General features: G+C 40.4%; 2 protein-coding genes across 3 annotated transcripts in view; both read left to right on the top strand.

Annotated features, from left to right (window-relative positions):
* LOC106575585 (zinc finger protein 239) overlaps positions 1-3,988 on the top strand; it is a 10,897-nt gene extending 6,909 nt beyond the window's left edge. Inside the window, exons 1-2 of one of the 2 annotated variants that reach the window (XM_014152185.2) lie at positions 1,564-2,256; positions 2,715-3,988. In XM_014152185.2, the coding sequence (XP_014007660.2) occupies positions 2,181-2,256; positions 2,715-3,547 (909 nt within the window). In that variant the 5' untranslated portion in view covers positions 1,564-2,180 and the 3' untranslated portion in view covers positions 3,548-3,988. Of the gene's footprint in view, positions 1-1,563; positions 2,257-2,714 lie in introns of those variants that run through there. The other variant, XM_014152183.2, reaches the window with a different exon arrangement.
* Positions 3,989-9,427: 5,439 nt separating this feature from the next.
* On the top strand, positions 9,428-18,185 carry LOC106575583 (zinc finger protein 239-like). The gene is made up of 2 exons (XM_014152180.2): positions 9,428-9,916; positions 16,155-18,185. The coding sequence occupies exons 1-2, from the start codon at positions 9,724-9,726 to the stop codon at positions 16,985-16,987; spliced, it is 1,026 nt and encodes a 341-aa protein (XP_014007655.2). The 5' UTR covers positions 9,428-9,723; the 3' UTR covers positions 16,988-18,185.
* The last annotated feature ends 2,354 nt before the right edge of the window (positions 18,186-20,539 follow it).

Here is a 20,539-nt window from a genome sequence, read left to right as displayed (position 1 = left end):
TTTTACTCCATGTGTAACTCTGTGTTGTTGTATGTGTCGAACTACTTTGCTTTATCTTGGCCAGGTCGCAATTGTAAATGAGAACTTGTTCTCAACTTGCCTACCTGGTTAAATAAAGGTGAAATAAAAAAATAAAAAACAACAGAGTTACACATGGGATAAACAAACGTACAGTCAATAACACAATAGAAAAATCTATGTACAGCGTGTGCAGATGTACAAGATTAGGGAGGTAAGGCAAATAGGTCATTGAGGTGAAATAATTACAATTTAGCATTAGTATGTATGCTCTACAAGCTTGGCACACCTGTATTTGGGGAGTTTCTCTGATTTCTTCTATGCAGATCCTCTCATCCTCTGTCAGGTTGCACAGGCTGCACAGCTGTTTTCAGGTCCTTCCAGAGATGTTCGATCAGGTTCAAGTCCAACCTCTGGCTGGGCCACTCAAGAACATTCAGAGACTTGTCCCGAAGCCACGCCTGCGTTGTCTTGGCTGTGTGCTTAGGGTCATTGTCCTGTTGGAAGGTGAACCTTTGCCCCAGTCTGAGGTCTTGAGTGCTCTGGAGCAGGTTTTCATCAAGGATCTCTCTGTACTTTACTCCATTCATCTTTGCCTCGATCCTGACTAGTCTCTCAGTCCCTGCCGCTGAAAAACATCCTCACAACATGATGCTTCACCGTAGGGATGGTGCCTGGTTTCCTCTAGACGTGACGCTTGGCATTCAGGCCAAAGAGTTCAATCTTGGTTTCATCAGACCAGAGAATCTTGTTTCTCATGGTCTGAGAGTCTTTAGGTGCCTTTTGGAAAACTCCAAGCGGGCTGTCGTGTGCCTTTTTACTGAGTAGTGGCTTCCGTCTGGCCACTCTACCATAAAGGCATGAATGGTGGAGTGCTGCAGAGATGGTTGTCCTTCTGGAAGGTTCTACCATCTCCACAGAGGAACTCTGGAACTCTGTCAAAGTGACCATCGGGTTCTTGGTCACCTCCCTGACCAAGGCCATTCTCCCACAATTGCTCAGTTTGGCCGGGCGGCCAGCTCTAGGGAAAGTCTTGGTGGTTCCAAACTTCTTCCATTTAAGAATGATGTAGGCCATTGTGTTCTTGGGGACCTTCAATGCTGCAGAAATGTTTTGGTACCCTTCCCCAGATCTGTGCCTCGACACAATCCTGTCTCAGAGCTCTACAGACAATTCCTGCGACCTCATGGCTTGGTTTTTGCTCTGACATGCACTGTCAACTGTGGGACCTTATGTAGACAGGTGTGTGCCTTTCCAAATCATGTCCAATCAATTGAATTTACTACAGGTGGACTCCAATCAAGTTGTAGAAACATCTCAAGGATGATCAATAAAAACAGGATGCACTTGAGCTCAATTTCGAGTCTCATAGCAAAAAATCCAAATACTTTTATTTTTAATACATTTGCTAAAATTAAACAAACTGTTTTCGCGTTGTCATTATGGGGTATTGTGTGTAGATTGACGAGGAAAACTATTTAATCAATTTTAGAATAAGGCTGTAACGTAACAAAATGTGGAAAAAGTGAAGGGGTCTGAATACTTTCCGACTGCACTGCACTGCTCAAAAGGTACAACTCCGATATAGTCGTTTCGGCACTCTCATTGACGTTACAAAAATTCCTCACTTTGTGGGCTTATTTTCACGGACAGATTTAGGGCAGAGTAAAACCTCTCGCTTCCTCTCTGGCCCAATTTTGCAGTACGTTGCGCCGGATGTCATACATTTCAATAGGGACCGTCCGCATCGCAGCAGCACCTTCCGCCCGAAGGCTCCTTGCGAAACGAATGCTGCATACTTTGAATTTTGACAAACTCTGCGACTTCAGTCCGGCCAGAGTCCATTGTAGAACAGGAAGTTACCAAACCACAGAAGAGGAAAATATTTGGTTTTCGGCAATTGGTTAATGGGATAGCTAGCAAATTGTAAACAATTAGCCATTCCTTGACTTGCTAAAAAGTTATAGAAACAAGTTGAGGAAAAATAATCAAAACGAAACATGTTTTATTGTCACCTGAAATAATGTTTCTCCTGTTTTGAATGAAAATGTCATATTTTGCGATCTCTGACGAAAACGGTCTCTCCTCCATTTTGCGGTACAAACAAACGGTCACTACACTTCTCCGTCCAGTAGCGGGGCAAGACTCAGTGAAAAGGACGAATGGCCAATGGAATAACGTTCGTTAGATGGAATCTAACTTGTTTCCTTGGCTTCAAATGCGTTATACCGTGTGCAGGTGACTCATTCCTACGTCTTACCTCCGTGTTCGTGTCCCTGGTCTTTTGAATTGGATTGACGATTATATCATCAAATTGATGAAAACGTGGCCATTTTAAGATGTATTAAAAAAAATACGATGTTTGTGGTTGAATACACTTCTGCCAGATGCCTTTCATAACGTTTTTGCGCTGAAGACCATTCAAAAATGGGCTACTTTCCATGTCATTTGCATAGCTTATTGAGTCTTCACAAAGGAAAGAACGGTGTCATGTGAAGCGATGGCTTTGTCCATTTATATACAGTCATTGGTTGAAACATGCTGTAGTGTAGACTAACAAAATTGTCTTGTTTTTGCAGAATTGAAATCAACATCAACAACCTACCCATTATAAAACAGAGACATTTCAAACAAAATGGCAGGTATTTCATTAAGATTATAGGTCCAAATATTGATTTCATATTTTTTCCCTCCAGACTTTCAACTAGTCACTCCTGCCGTTCCCCCTGAGCAGCAGAACTGTGAGCAGGACTGGAGCCCCAGTCTAGAGCAGGAGGACCCAGAACCCACACAGATTAAAGAGGAACAACAGGAGCTCAGACTCAGTCAGGAGGACCCACCTCAGCCCTCACATCTTTACCTAAACCAAACTGTGGATGATGGAGAGAGGAACGCTCTACCTATCATCATAACTGAAGAGATCAGAACAGAACCTGATGTAGAGGGCTACAGAGTACCACAACCAACCAGTGATCAGCCTCTCTCAGTTCATCCAGACTGCTCTGCTGCAGTGGAGAAACTATATCAGTGTAGACTATGTGGCAAAAGCTTTACACATAAGGGAAACTTAACCTTGCATTTAAAGATACACACAGGAGAGAAACCTTATCTGTGCAAACAGTGTGGCAAAAGCTTCAACCAGAAACGCGACTTGACCATCCATACAAGGATACACACAGGAGAGAATCCCTATGAGTGCAAACAATGTGGAAAAATGTTTAACCAGAAGGGACACTTGACCGTTCATTCAAGGATACATACAGGGGAGAGACCATATCAGTGCAAAGACTGTGACAAAGCCTTCAACCAGAAGATAGAATTGACATTGCATATGAGAGCTCATACAGGGGAGAGACCATATATCTGTCCTGTATGCAGGAAAGGTTACATCGCATTAAGCTATTTAAGACTTCATCAGCGTGTTCACAAAGGGGAGAAATCTTACCAGTGCAAAGAATGTGACAAATGCTTTGGTTATAAACATCGCCTAACATCACATATGAGCACTCATACTAAAGGGCATAAATGATATTACTACACTGAGTGCAATAATACCCTGAAATGAAAACAACAAATTAATATTTTGTCATTGTGAATTTCTTAATACGTCCAACTTCTGAATAATTATGTTCTGTTTTCTGACAATTAACAACAGAACAAACTGAGTAATGTGTGTTGAGGGGAAATCACCAGTCAGTATCAGATTGGTAAACTGAATCTAGCTCTCACTTTCAGGGACCTATCCTCCAGGACACTGCTGGCTTCAGGATGTCCTCACCGCTGTATCTAGCAGAGCACACACTTTTCTAAACAACAGGAGTTCCTATTCAATTGTTTAATAATGACATACAGGATATCTTCTATCTGTACTGATGGCTGCATGTTAGAATATTGAAGTAGCCTATTACATTTTTGTTGACAATCTATATAATGCAGCAAATCATTTGTTTAAATAAAGTCATTTTTTCAATGGATGTCATAGTGAAATGCTTTTTTTCTCTGTTGAACATGATTTCTGTGATGGTTCATACTAGGCAGGTTTAATACATCCTCTATCAGCTCTATTTCCTGCCTCTTACCCCAACCCTATCCTGAACCATTAGGCAGATAGGAAACTATCTGAGCCCATATTCATAAAGGCTCAGATGAGTGCTGATCTAGGGTCAGATCACCACTGTAATTTAAAATGCAAAACTAATCCTAGATCAGCACTCCTACTCTAAGACACTTTGTGAATAGAACCCCTGACCTGTGTTACTGTTTAGGGGCAACATTTACCTCCTTCCAGTTGGTGTCTCCTGGGACATGATGATTTAAAGGTGCACCAAAGACAGTACAGTATGAAGATGGGCATAAACTGCTTCTCCAATAGAAATCCCTGATCACACTTCTAGGCGGCGTCATGGCGACTTTGGCTAGCTAAGTTTATGTGCAGAAACATGTCATCGGGTCGTCCCGTGCCGAATTACACGTGCTGGCCGTCAAATAAAGGCACTCCTTCCATATAAAGTTGTTTTTGACGAAAATGAAAACGTGTCAATTTGTCACAAGTAGAAACATTTTAGGGGACAGACGGTGACACATTCAATACTGCCTTGTACACTCTTGCCTGCATCTAGCTGATCTAAGGTGTAATCATTTGTCCAACAGTTGCAAACGAGAGTTTCTATTGGACAAATTCAGGTATGTTTATCCCTGTTTCATTCCGTCTGCATCCGTTTAAGAAATGTTTTCCAACAGAATCGTCAGAATGAATACACCCCTGATCACACTGAAACACAGTTCACTTTCATAGCAGCCACATTATATACCTTCTCGCATCTATGCGCTCTCCTTGTCTCACATTTTCCCTTCGCTTGTGGATTTCAATGCACAACACATCAGCTGTATGTGACCAGGTGAAAAAAACTTTCCAAGCCAAACCACATCATAACCCACTACACACAGCCTACATCGTTGTCACCATATTAGCTAAAGTAACGTCATAGTCAACGTAGCTAATAGAAATAACAGGTTAGTAAACTCGCTACAATCATGCAGTAATGTTACAGTGTACAGTCAGTAAGCAGTTCAGCACTTACACCGGCGGGGCCCAGTGGTAATAAATGATTAAAACCAAAAGCTTACCTTGACTTGGAAGAGTTCCAGTGTTGTGTTGGATAGTCATAGCCAGCTAGCTAACATAACATCCCTCTGTTTGAATAGGCTAAACTAGCTTGCTGCATTTGCAGGGGATGGCCTCGTCCACAGATCATCGCCGCTGTGGAAGTGGGTGAGTGCTATCGTCCCATGGTTTCTCTCGATTCACCCAGCTCCAGGATAGATTTGGACTCTTCAAACATACCCAAGCCGCTATATGCGATCCCTGACTTTGCTTCTGGTACGCAAGCTGTTTTAAGTAGTTCCCCACATCCAGTGCAAGCGGGAGGGATTGTTAATTCCGCTACCGAACTGCCCCTAATCAAAACGAAACAAAACGGCCTAAACCCAGCTGTCAGAAAACACAGAAAATTTAACTTTTTTCAATGTGTCAATCACTCTCGAGTCATCTGGGACCCACGGGCTAAGCCCAAGGGACTACTAGGAGGGCACTTGAACATTCGTAGTGTCATTCCAAAAAGTGATCAAATTCAACATCTACTCACAGACTCCAACCTTGACTTCCTCTGCCTCTCAGAGACATGGCTCCATACAAACTATCCATGTGCTGCTTTGATTGTGCCTGGCTACAATGTTTTCAGGAGAGACAGGATTGAAGGAAGAGGAGGGGGTCTGATGATTTACATTAAAGAACATATCCGATGTAAACAAATTGAGTGGTCATGTGATAATGAACTAGAATGTATTGGCCTGAACATTACACTGTCTCCCCAAATGTCCTTTACCCTTATTGGAATGTATAGACCACCTTCCACCAAAAGTGTGTTTTTTGATCAGTTTAATAACATGCTTAGGGAATGTGATTTTGGGAAGGAGGTCATCTTAATGGGAGATTTTAATATTAATTATGAAGACAAGTCTTGTAGGAAAACCCTCAAATGGATCACTAATACCTTTGACCTTACACAGCTCGTTAAAGGGCCAACCAGGGTGACTTGTTGCTCTAAAACACAGATTGATTTGGTGTTCAGTAATAAACCAGAGAGAGTGACTAAATCATTCAATATGGTTACTGGGCTATCTGATCATAATTTGACACTTATAGCCAGAAAGTTGTCTAAGAGCAGGTTTAAGCTCTCTACTGTTAGAAAGCCGGATCAACTAAGAATACCTAAGAGTGAATTAAACTATTTTGAAAAAGCAATTAATGGAATTAACTGGAATGATCTCTTGTCCTATACAGATGTGGAAGCTGATAGTGAGGTTTTTCTATCCACAATCCAGGCTACAATAAATGGTTTCCTAAAGAAAATCAAATCCAAACCTGGCCAAAAGAGCACTCTTCCTGGGCTAAATGGAGAAATTTGGAAATTGATGAAAGAACGAGATTATGCTCTAAAAACAGCCCTAAAATCCAAATTAGAGCATGACAGACGTAGGTTTACCATGTTGAGAAATAAGGTGATGAAAGAAATCAGACAGGCCAAGGCAAACTTTTTTATTAACATAATTGGTGAGGCAAAGGGAAATTCTAAATTGATCTGGGAGAATCTAAAAAAGTTAACAGGGAAAGACCATAGTAACACCGCAAAAAGACTAGAAATCATGGTGAATAACAATCTAACACAGGATGCAGTTGAAATAGCAATAGCCTTCAATTCCTACTTTATTGACTCTGTCAAGGTACTGACACAGAACCCCTCCACTGGTTTCTTGGGCTCAGTGCTAGTGAATGACGCTCAACCTGTCTTCATCATAAGGGAGGTTTCTGAGTCAAAGGTGAACAAGGTGATTAGCTCACTAAAGAACTCTAAATCCAAAGATGTGTTTGGGCTGGACTCTACCTTTCTTAAAAACTACAAAGAGTCACTCATTGGCCCCATTACTAAGGTCACCAACACATCTATTGGTCTGGGGGTGTTTCCAAGGGTATGGAAGTCAGCCATAATAACGGCCATCTTTAAATCGGGCGACCCTGCTGATGTGAGTAACTACAGGCCCATTAGTATACTACCTGTAGTGTCGAAGGTTGTTGAAAAGTGTGTAGCAGAACAACTGATTTCCCACCTCAACAACAGCCCCTTCACATTACACTCCATGCAGTTTGGCTTCAGAGCGAAACACTCCACAGAAACGGCCAACTGCTTTCTTCTGGAAAATGTGAAGTCCAAGATGGACAAAGGGTGCGTTGTTGGGGCTGTGTTTCTGGACCTAAGGAAGGCTTTCGATACTGTTAACCATGAGATTCTCATCACAAAATTGTCCAAGTTCAACTTTTCCCCCGATGCCTTGAGATGGATGAAATCATACCTTGAAGGCAGAACTCAGTGTGTCAGAGTGAGCAATGAGCTGTCGCCCACTCTTAGCTATGATGTGGGCGTGCCCCAAGGGTCAATACTGGGGCCCCTCCTGTTCAGCTTGTACATTAATGATCTGCCTTCCGTCTGCACTGGGTCTGAAGTTCAAATGTATGCAGATGATACAGTGATATATGTGCATGCAAAGAGCAAACAACAAGCTGCACAAGAACTCACTACTGTAATGGTCCAGGTTACAAAGTGGCTCAGTGACTCGTGTTTGCATCTCAATGTGAAAAAAACAGTTTGCATGTTCTTCACAAAGAGGGCAACAGATGCTACTGAGCCAGATGTCTATGTGTCAGGGGAGAAGCTCCAGGTGGTATCTGATTTTAAGTACCTTGGCATCACTTGATTCCAACCTCTCTTTTAAAAAGCATGTGAAAAAGGTCATTCAAATAACCAAATTCAACCTAGCTAATTTCCGATTTATACGAAATTGTTTGACCACAGAGGTAGCAAAACTGTATTTCAAATCGATGATACTCCCCCACTTAACATACTGCTTGACTAGTTGGACCCAAGCTTGCTATACAACATTAAAACCTATTCAGTCTGTCTACAAACAGGCTCTCAAAGTGCTTGATAGAAAGCCCAATAGCCATCATCACTGTTACATCCTCAGAAAGCATGAGCTCCTGAGTTGGGAAAATCTTGTGCAATACACCGACGCATGTCTTGTATTCAAGATCCTAAATGGCCTAGCTCCCCCCTCCACTCAGTATTTTTGTAAAACAGAAAACCCAAACATATGGCAGCAGATCCACAAGGTCTGCCATGAGAGGTGACTGTATAGTTCCCTTAAGGAAAAGCACCTTTAGTAAATCTGCTTTCTCTGTGAGAGCTTCCCATGTCTGGAATACACTGCCATCAGACACACATAACTGCACCACATATCACACTTTCACAAAATGCATGAAGACATGGCTAAAGGTCAATCAGACTTGTGAACATAATCCCTAGCTGTGTATTGCCGCTTTCCATGTTGTCTGTTGTCTGTAGCTTGTGAGGTGTGGAAACACTTTGTTGTTTTTATGGATTTTGTCTTGTTGCTTTTTGTTCTATGTTGCTCTGTCTGTATGCTACATCTTGCTTGTCCTATGTTGCTCTGTCTGTATGCTATGTCTTGCTTGTCCTATGTTACTCTGCGTGTGCTCACTGTTCAATGATTGTCTATATTGTAATTGTTTTTAATAACCTGCCCAGGGACTGCGGTTGAAAATTAGCCGGCTGGCTAAAACCGGCACTTTTACTGAAACGTTGATTAATGTGCACTGTCCCTGTAAAAATAAAATAAACTCAAACAAACTCAAACTAGCTAAGCAAGTGAAACAAAGAAAATAACAGTCTCTCTCTTGCTTCTCCTTAATTTTGGAAGAAATTAAATTGTTCAAAACTGTTCAACTATTGTCTTTCTCTCTCTTTGACTGAACTACTCACCACATATTATGCACTGCAGTGCTAGCTAGCTGTAGCTTATACTTTCAGTACTAGATTCATTATCTGATCCTTTGATTGGGGGGACAACATGTCAGTTCATGCTGCAAGAGCTCTGATAGGTAGGTGGACGTCCTCTGGAAGTTGTCATAATTACTGTGTAAGTCTATGGAAGGGGGTGAGAACCCCGAGCCTCCTCGGTTTTGTATTGAAGTCAATGTACCCAGAGGAGGACGGGAGCTAGCTGTCCTCCGACTACACCATGGTGATACCCTACAGAGTGCTGTTGAGGCTACTCTAGACCTTCAATGCAAAAGTGTATTTTAATACATTATTTGGTGATGTGAATATATTTAGTATAGTTTTATCTAAAAATAATAACTTTTTAATGTTTTACTATTTTTTTTAAAATTCACTGAGGAGGATGGTCCTCCCCTTCCTCCTCTGAGGAGCCTCCACTGGTCCATTGTTGTCCAAAGGTTGCTACCAGCCGCTAAACTAGGTGTCCCGTCCTTCCAGGTTGTTGGCCTGAGGTAGGACTACATAGATTTAAATAGTGGAATAGGGTGGTGGGGTTGTCATGAGTGTAGGGTTAGATGGTAGGGTATTTTACTTTTTTCATGCAAAGTATAAAGGATTTATACTCCAGTCTAGTTGGTGGCGGTAATTCAACATTTATTGGATGCCAACCGCCGTTAAACCTCATCGAAGAAGAAGAAGACGAAGAACGCTAAGCAAAATCAGAGATAGAGGTTTCAACCAACATTTCTTTGATAAAGCGAAAACATAGACTTTCATAACCATTGCTAATATGTCAAAGCTACAGATGTTGAATATGTTTGTCACCGAGCGTTTGTCGGCGGCTGCTGTGGAGATATTCGGAGCCGTGGAGAAGACCGTAGCAGAGTATCAGGAAGAAATCTGCCGTTCAGCGGAGGAGAACGAGCGTTTACGCAGGCTGTTGGATTTGGTTAGCAAACCAGAGATAAAGTTACACAGAGCAGGTTCGTACAACATTCTGTTGTTGTAACGAGATTTGACTAATAGACTAGATTCATGTTTATTTTAGATTTTTTTTAACCGTTATTTTATCAGGGAGTCATTCGTGTGCAGGGTTGCCAGGTCTAGCTAACATTTCTAGACAATGACTACTCAAAACCTGCCCACAAGGCCTGAAAACTAGCCCCAATTTTAGGGGGGCACAGTAAGAGAGGAGTTGCCACGTTTATCCAATAACCCCTTTTTCCATAACGTTATCGAGCGAATTCAGAAGGAATATCCACGTCACGACGTAAGAATCAAAATTCGTTTTCCATGAAAATAACAATTATTGCGAGCTAACGTGATGTAATCGAGGAATTTTAACATGTCGCAAGGGGAAAGATAAATCGCCCTTATTAAACTCGCCAGATCATTTTCCATCAACGGATGTCGATTTAACTCGTTTGACTGCTATGATTGTAAATCAGTTCCATTTGCGCATGTGTATAACTATAGATAAATCCGACAGAAGAGTTTGAGTGATGAAAGTTGGACAGAGGATCACAGTCTCTGTGCAAGACACACTTGGACGAACTTCAGGCTTTTTTCTGGCAGTTGTGTCCTTACGTGCCAGCAGGGTTGGGTAGGTTACTTTCTAAATGTAATCCATTACAGTTACTAGTTACCTTTCCAAAATGTCATCAGTAACGTTACTTTTGGATTACCCTAACTCAGTAATGTAATATGATTACATTCTGTCACGTACCCCTTAAGAGGCATTATAAGAAGACATACATGTATGTTTACTTTATTTAACCTTTATTTAACTGTTGAGCCACATCTATTGCAGAATAAAACAATGTTAACGTTTACATAGCTGGCCATATATGGATGTTAAATTGTACTTTTATAGGGTTGGTTATGTAGGCTTCTTCTAACCATTCACTTTCTACTACATATAATAATACGATTAAATTATATATTTACATTAAAAACCAAAGTCTTTCAGAATTCCAGTCATTCCAATAAATGCTATACACCTTGATCTTTAAGAATAGGACTTGGAAATATGGAAGGATAGATTAGCCAAATTGTTTTACCTGAGCATGACCCCAAAACGAAGGACTTATTAGCCAGTACTGCTATGTTGTTTATGATTTTTGTTGTCATGGAGGACTGATTGGGCTCATTGATTCGAGTGGGAAAATAAATTCAGTGCTTTTGGAATGGCATGCTTTGAGCACTAATGAAAAATGCTATTTACATGTGAAAAATGAATGCCATATGCTGCATTTGCTATAGGCCTATTGTTTACCTTTTTGTTGGTGACACGTTGATATCTTGATAATATGCAGCTATTTAAAGAGCAAATCCACAGATGAAACAATAACAAAACGGGTCACCCCGCCTCTGTTTTGGTAAAAAGCTGAGGGATGGGCCTGGAGAAATGTAACCACTCTCAGATTAATAGACAGAGCTATGGATGAAAGGACTGACCATCCATGATATAAAAAAATATTGTTTTAACCATGTTAAGAGGCTTTACAGTGTTTGTTTACATTTACAATGTTTTATAAACATTGGAGTAAAACAAGCTTATATTTTTGGTTCTTATAGAATGTGACAGTTGAACTAAGCTCATGAGGCATTTCTAAGTTATATTCTTCAAGAATCAATTGATTGATATATATATATATATATACATACATACATACATACACACACACACACAGGACCATATGTGTTATTTAATAGTTTTGATGTCTTCACTATAATTCTACAATTTAGAAAATAGTAAAAATAAAGAAAAACCCTTGAATGAGGTGTGTCCAAACTTTTAATTGGTACTGTATATATAATTTATAAGTACAAAAATGGATGTAGCAACTACAGATTGTCACTTTTAAATCTATCAAAAGTGTGCAAGTTTGAGCATGTGTCCAGTAGGCCTACGGATTTAAAAAAAAAATGATCAGCATGAATTAGACTGAGCAATAAAAGCCCCACTTTTATTCCATAGGCTTGGATCCGCACTATGCAGCTGTTGCAAGAGCACATTTTTCACTGGCTGTCCACTGGTTTCAAAAACAATGATTGATAGGCATCTTAAACTTATTGAATTCAACCATTATTGGGTTCAAATACACATTTAGATTTGTGAAAAGCCATCCACAACCACCACGATCCGTAAGGCGCAGATAGTTAAAATTAGAGAGCAGCAGTGTGATTCACACCAATGCGCTGTTTAGATATCAATAATAAGTGATTTCCGTATTGCCGTAGACTACACCACTGCTGTCATCATTACCTCCAAGCGTTTATTCATGTTGGATCATCTTTGGATGCCGACAGCAGTCGTACCATTGGAAGACATAGATTGGACTGTAGCCTACAAAAGCCTATTCCTACTCTTTTTTCCGCGATCCATCAAACCCATTTGGTGTCATAGTGGTCTCTGATTTGTTCAGACTCGCTGCTGATTCGAATGCCTTTGAGAACAGAAGTGTAAAATATTTTTTTCGCAAACATCCTTTCTGAATTTAACAGTAGTCCTCAAAGTAATCACCTAGTTTTTTAAAAGTATGTGTATAGATTACAATATTTTTGCTGGTAACGTAACGGATTACAGTTACCGTTTGTTGTAATCCCTTACATGTAACGGATTAGATGTAATCCGTTACTCTCCAACCCGTTGTGCCAGACTACAAACCATTATAAAAGGTCTATTTGCGATATTGGATTGTCATTTCAATAGGCATAGGCTATTGACTAACATCTCGGTTTATGATTGTAATTCAACTTTGGCATGGTTTGGTTAGCTAGATTCAGGTAGTTTATAGCCCCTGATTGGCAAGATGTAAAGTGAACGATTTAGCAACTTGCTTAGTTCAAATTGACAGACTAATTTATTCAACATACAGTAAGGCTATTTTGAGGTAAGAACTGCTTGTTGGCCAATAGCCTGCTGGAATAGGCTACTAAGGATGGGGTCGTAATTTCAATCACTGAATAAAATATGAATGTGGATATGAACTAATATGCTTGTCAACAACAGCCAGTGTTTATTATGTTTTACCTGTAGCCAATTCTGACTGACTGTTAAGTCAATCTAATGCATTCTAACAACAGCTGATCCGCAATTGCCATAGAGCTGCGAGATCACAATTGATAACTTCCAATTGAATTAACTAAACATGGGCATTAATAATAACACAAGGCTACAACAAAAAATAACCTGAAGTTATAGGCTATTTATTAAATCCGTTTGCCAGCTCCAGATATGCTACACAATGATATCAATGATACAATGATGCAATGATATCGTAATTTCAACTATTTTGGTATCAAATGGTAGGAGGCTACAGTAGCCTACAAAGCCATATAAATGAGTAATCTACTTGATGGCCAACGTACGCCAATGTGTCATTGTCCACATTTTAATGTCAGTTTTTCCCCATAGGGAGTTCCATAACTGTCATTTCAAATGTCCACTCGCGCAGCGCTCGAGACTCAAGAACTGCTGCTCTGTCACACCTCCTTCCGGCCCTCCCCACCACTCATTCAGGAGCAGCAACCGGTCACAGTAAAATATATATATATTTTTTTAAAGAAATGCGATGGTGGCCGCAGTGCAGAGTAGGCCAAAAGTGGGCCAAAAACCTGCAGTCCACGAACAATTCACCCGCAACATCGTTTTCCAAGTAGCCCAATTGTTGGGGGAAACCACGGGCATGGCAACCCTGCTCATGTGACACGTTGTGATGTGTTAAAAGGAAGAGGCTATACGAACACCCCTGGTTCCCAAATTGATGACGTATGTCGCGCAGTTGAGAGTAGAGTGGAGACGAATGGATTCGGTTCAGTTAGTTCAGTCAGTCATCCTGGTGATACTAGTTTATGCTGGCTAGTTGTCAACAGCAGCATTGCGCTAGTTTAAACGTGTAAAAGACAGTGATGTTTATTTCGTTAGGGCGAGGGAGAAATCACTTGTGGTATTGGTCACCACCTGGATATCACCCTGATATTCCAATTAGCCAACGTAACAACAAACTCGATCCATTGGAATACTGCGTTACATTGCTAGGCATGTTGCAGTGGGACACGTTTTAATAGGTACAAACGCCTCTCAATTTAAAATGGGTCCGCCGTTGTTCTGTGTAGCCGTGTTACGCTTACATATGAGATCAGGGTATTGCAGGTAATTTCGTCTGATTTTAAGTAAAATATATTTGAGTTGGTAATAGGGAAACAACGCTGAGTCCTATACAGACTTATGAAAACGTCCCAGTCCAGCATGCTTATCTCTCTGCCCACTGGGCCGTGGTTTATGGAGCGCTCCTTGAAATAGGCTCTCCTAACTGGATCCGTTGGAATACGGCTTTATCTCACCACGCTGTTGTGGATGAACAGTACAAAGTTGCTCTAATTCCCACTGGGCAGAAGTTGCTTCACCGTGCATCTGTGTCAAATGTCGCTGGCGGTAGCTACTTGGTCAATTTGTTCCAGCCCACTTGATTATATTTCAAGTAGGACAGCAGCCTGCACGATAAATAATGTGTCATTTTGGTAGTAACCATCTGGATGTGACCGTGATGGAGTCTACTGCTCAACCGGGAGAGTTTGCGCTGCAACCCGGCAACAACAAAACAGGGCACAGTATGTCCTTCACTCTTGATTGCCGATCACTGCTGTCCTGCAGTAGGGAGAGGGAGGTAGCTAGATAGTCTAGCCAATTGCCAAAAATCAGGCCAGAGTTGACAGCTAAAGCACATTTATTGTAGTGATTTTCACCGAAAATGTACAACTGCGGCAACGTCTACATAACAAAAAAATCAACAATGGAATGAAGTCCCAACTTAAGGAAACAAGTTTCAAATTCTCGACAGGTTACGTGGGTACAGTAAGGATGTGACTGTAAACGTCTTTGATATTAAGCATCTCAATCACGTCGCGTGATTTCGCATACGTTGTTTGGTGACCCGTTACAAAATAGAACTAGCTAGCTGAGGAGGGCTGATTAGGACGACTGACTGAACCGAATCCGTTCATCCCCATTCAACTCTCTCTGCACGACACACGTCATCAATTCGGGGCACCAGGCTTGTCCGTATAGCCTCTCCCACCCTAAAGAGCTTCGTCTCTTCCTCGGTCGTCACTAGATACCACAGCCACAAAGTCATAAATCCCTCCTATTTCTATATACAGCCTTCCCTGTAGCTCAGTTGGTAGAGCATGGTGTTTGCAACACCAGGGTTGTGGGTTCGATTCCCACGGGGGGCCAGCACAGGGAAAAAAAAAACAAACAAAAAAAAAAAAATGTATGAAATGTATGCATTCACTACTGTAAGTCGCTCTGGATAAGAGCGTCTGCTAAATGACTAAAAAAAAAAAAAAAAATGTATAATGTCTCTTCATAAAATGTCATTTTAAACTTAACCACACTGCTAACTTTATGCCTAATCGTAAATAAAGGTTAAATAAATAAATAAATAAAAAGGGGGGAAAAGCACATTTTAGCCAATTTTGACTTTGGAAACCCTTCCTCTCTGGCTATAAGCACCCTCGAACGAAACTCTGGTTCACCAACATTGCTTTGTATAAATCACGTGCTGGGGGAGCGGCTCTAAGGACAATCCTGACCCGTAAACGACAAACCAAAATCTAAAACTGACCCTTACCTTAGCCCTAACCAAACCATTAACCTTAACACTGAACTTAAACTTATTTGAACTAATTCTGAAATAAAATACATGTTTGCAGATCAGGAATGCCCTTATAGTCTTTTCTGTGCTGTTTAGTGTAGACTAGTCAACAAAATCATCTTATTTTTGAGCACAGAGAGGGCTTCCAAACAAAATTTTTGATACTTTATTAAAGCTGGAATATGTAATTTTTTGGCCAACTGACCAAATTCACATAGAAATGTAGTTATAGATCTGTCATTCTCATTGAAAGCAAGTCTAAGAAGCGGTAGATCTGTTCTATATGTGCTATGCACATTAATTCTCTGTTTCCCATTTAAGTTTTGTTCTTAACTTTCAGTTTTTTTACACCAGCTTCAAACAGTTGAAAATACAATATTTTTGGTTATGGAAAATATATTTCACAGCAGTTTAGATGGTACAATGATTCGCTACACTATGCTTGCTTGTTTTGTCACTTAAATTGAAGTAAGGCAAACTATTAGAATTTTAGCAACCAGGAAATGACTGAGCGATTTCTGCATAGTGCACCTGTTTAAGATATATTTTTTCCCTCCAGATTTCCAGGTACTGACTCCTGCCGTTCCCCCTGAGCAGCAGAACTGTGAGCAGGAGTGGAGCCCCAGTCTAGAGCAGGAGGACCCAGAACCCACACAGATTAAAGAGGAACAACAGGAGCTCAGACTCAGTCAGGAGGACCCACCTCAGCCCTCACATCTTTACCTAAACCAAACTGTGGATGACGGAGAGAGGGGTATTCTACCTATCATCATAACTGAAGAGATCAAAACAGAAGCTGATGGAGAGGGCTACATAGTACCAGAACCAACCAGTGATCAGCCTCTCTCAGTTCATCCAGACTGCTCTGCTGCAGTGGAGAAACCATATCGGTGTCAACAATGTGACAAAAGCTTCACACGTAAGGGACACTTGACCATCCATTCAAAGATACACACAGGAGAGAAATCTTATCTGTGCAAACAATGTGACAAAAGCTTCATCCAGAAAGGCGACTTGGACAGACATACAAGGGTACACACAGGAGATAATCCATATCAGTGCAAACAATGTGGCAAAATGTTTAACCAGAAAGGAAGCTTGACCATCCATTCAAGGATACACACAGGGGAGAAACCTTATCAGTGCAAAGACTGTGACAAATCCTTCAACCAGAAGATGGAATTGATATTGCATATGAGAGTTCACACAGGGGAGAGACCATATAATTGTCCTGTTTGCAAGAAAAGTTACATGGCGTTAAGCTATTTAAGACTTCATCAGCGTGTTCACACCGGGGAGAAACCTTACCAGTGCAAAGAATGTGGCAAATGCTTTGGTTATAAAGGAAGCTTGAAGTCTCATATGAGCACTCACACAAAAGCTTCAGCCTGAAGTGAGAACAACAAATGATTACTCACATGAATTTCTTATTACATCCAACTTGTAAATAATTTATGTTCTATTTTCTGGCATTTGACAACAAAACAAATCTAGTTATGTGAGAGGAGTGATAAAACATCCATCAGTATCAGATTGGTAAGCTCATTTTAGCTCTCACTTTTTTTGGAAACCTACCGGCCAGGACAATGAGGGAATTTGACAATGCTGGCCTGGCTGAAAAGTGATTGCATCCTTTTTGAAACCAGGCTGCCTCACGGGCATGAGCCACTCCTCCCTCACCACTTTTGCCTGGTCACATGACAGGCCATAGTCCGGTGCACCGCAGTTCAGCCTAATCAAACTCCTGCACTGCTGGCTTCAGGAAGTCGTCACAGCTGTGTCTAGCAGAGCACACACTTGGATTCCTAAATAACAGGAGTTCTTATTCAATTGTTTAACAATGACACAGGATATTTGGGCCACTATCTTCTATCTGTACGGATGGCTGCATGTTAGGATATTGAAGTAGCTTATTATGTCTTTGTTGACTATATAATGCAGCAACTATTTTGTATGTTTTATTTTTAATTTTTTTTCGGGGGGTAGATCAGCTTTAATATTGCAGACAGATTGTGGCTTTCAATGTAATTGTCTGCATCATTTCCAATCCCCCATATATCTTTTTCTGTGTGTGTATTTATATATTTATATATATTTAAATGTTATTATTTTCCCCTAACCCTACCATCCCTCCCCTAATTGGAGTAAACTAATGGACAACAACACTTGGGCTTCTACTTCCATCTTATATATACACTATATACATTTTACGGACACAGTATATTTTACAATAGTTATCTTTTGTTTGTTTTTAGTCCCTTCCTTCAGCTACCCTCAACCCCTCCCATATATCTCTGAACACCATCCAATTTTGATTTCTATTTGCCATATGTTTTCCAATTGTGCTGTTTCACATACGTTCTGAAACTATACACATTTTGCGGACACTGTATATTTTATATTAGTTATCTTGTTATTTTTAGTCCCACCCTTCAACTCCACTCAACCGCTCCCATCTATCTCTGAACATCATAAAGATTTGCCAGACCAAAGGACAGATTTCCACCTGTCTAATGTCCATTGCTCGTGTTTCTGGGTCCAAGCAAGTCTCTTCTTCTTATTGGTGTCCTTTAGTAGTGGTTTCTTTGCAGCAATTCGAACATGAAGGCCTGATTCACGCAGCCTCCTCTGAACAGTTGATGTTGAGATGTGTCTGTTACTTGAACTCTGAAGCATTTATTTGGGCTGCAATTTCTGAGGCTGGTAACTCTAATGAACTTATCTTCTGCAGCAGAGGTAACTCTGGGTCTTCCTTTCCTGTGGCGGCCCTCATGAGAGCTAGTTTCATCATAGCGCATGATGGTTTTTGCGACTGCACTTGAAGAAACTTTCGAAGTTCTTGACATTTTCCGGATTGACTGACCTTCATGTCTCAAAGTAATGATGGACTGTCGTTGCTCTTTGCTTATTTGAGCTGTTCTTGCCATAATATGGACTTGGTATTTTACCAAATAGGGCTATCTTCTGTATACCACCCCTACCTTGTCACAACACAACTGATTGGCTCAAACGCATTAAGAAGGAAAGAAATTCCACAAATTAACTTTTAACAAGGCACACCTGTTCATTGAAATGCATTCCAGGTGACTCCCCCATGAAGCTGGTTGAGAGAATGCCAAGAGTGTGGAAAGATATCATCAAGGCAAAGGATGGCTACTTTGAAGAATCTCAAACATATTTTGTTTTGTTTAACACTTTTTTGGTTACTACATGATTCCATGTGTTATTTCATAGTTTTGATGTCTTCACTATAATTCTACAATGTAGAAAATAGTAAAAAGGTGTGTCCAAATGTTTGACTGGTACTGTAATATATATATATATAACATTCTATTGGTTGCAAGAATTTTGTATAGTAATTAAAAATGAAAAACACTGTTTTGAATCCACCGTCATTATGTGTATCAGTTCATGTGCCATGGAATCAATATATTTCTAGTCATTTAGCAGACGCTCTTATCCAGAGCAACTTACAGTAGTGAACGCATACATTTCATAGATTTTTTTTCTTTCTCCATACTGGACCCCCGTGGGAATCAAACCCACAACCCTGGTGTTGCATACACCATGCTCTACCAACTGAGCCACAGGGAAGACCAGACATCAAATCTCTTCCCAACTATTTTGCAATCTATGTGGCACAGCTGTCAATTTTGTGGTCCTTAAATGAAACTGGTATACTTTTTTATTTATCACAATTTTCTTTAACCAATTTTGGTCTTTAATGCAGTGCCGACAGACAAGTTCCATTCTTCCTTCCACTTGCCTCTTCCATTTTTGCACTAATGCTGCAATTAGTTGGTTGTAATTTTGGGTAGAGCAGACATTTCCATATATTTGTGTTAGTTGTATGTGTGACTCCACCTGTCCTATCTATGATATAATTTACAAAGATTGTACATTTGTAAAATTCTTTTATAATAATCTCCAAAATCATGTTTTTTTTTATCAATTAGTATATTTGAGTTGAACCATTATTTATTGTAATATTTGTTCTGTCTTTTCTGGTGGATTAAACTGAAATTTCAACCAACTTTCTATAGCTTGTTTTAAAAATAGCGATATTTTGGAGATTTAATTTTTAAATAACCGGAAGTGAGAGGTTGAAATCTGAATAAAGGGAAAAAGGCTTCTTGAACATGGGGTGAGACATTCTTACTAATCTGCTAGAGAACCAGTTTGGATTTAAGTATAACTTTTATGACTGAAGCCTTTAGTGAGAGGTCTAATGCTTTAATAATTAATCATTTCTGCCCTCCGAGTTCATATTCATTATATAAATAGGCCCGTTTAATTTTGTCTGGTTTGTCGTTCCAAATAAAATCAAATATTTTTTGCTCATATAATTTAAAACAAGTCACTAGGTGTAGGCAAGGTCATAAACAAAAAGTAAACTGGGATATGACTAAAGAGTTAATCAGGGGATTTTTCCACAAATAGACAGGTATTTTCCTTTCCATGGTAGCAAGGTCTTATCTATTTTTACTAACTTTCTATTAAAATGTATTGTAGTGAGATAATTTCTTTCTTTCGGGATATGAATACAGAGTATGTTCTCCAACCCTAACCACTCAGCCCCTACCCAGATGGTCATGCGCCATCGCAATCTTCGCTCTCTCTATCCCACTACTCTCTCCTCTTCTATCCTATCATCTCTCCCTTCTGCTAAATCCTTCTCCCTCCTGTCTCCTGATTCTGCCTCTTCGACCCCACTCTCCTCCCTTTCCGCATCCTATGACTCGCACTGTCCCCTTTCCTCCCGGCCGTGTTGGCCCTGCCCTCCTGCTCCTTGGCTGAGTGACTCATTGCGAGCTTACAGAACAGGACTGCAGCCAGCTGAGCAAAAATGTAGGAAAACTAAACTTACGGAGGACCTATCATCCCTTCGCTCTACCTTCTCTTCCTCTGTATCCACTGCTAAAGCCACTTTCTACCACTCTAAAT

This window comes from Salmo salar, chromosome ssa16 (assembly GCF_905237065.1).
Source record: "Salmo salar chromosome ssa16, Ssal_v3.1, whole genome shotgun sequence".
Taxonomy (NCBI): Eukaryota; Metazoa; Chordata; class Actinopteri; order Salmoniformes; family Salmonidae; genus Salmo; species Salmo salar.
This window is presented reverse-complemented; position numbering and strand designations above follow the sequence as displayed.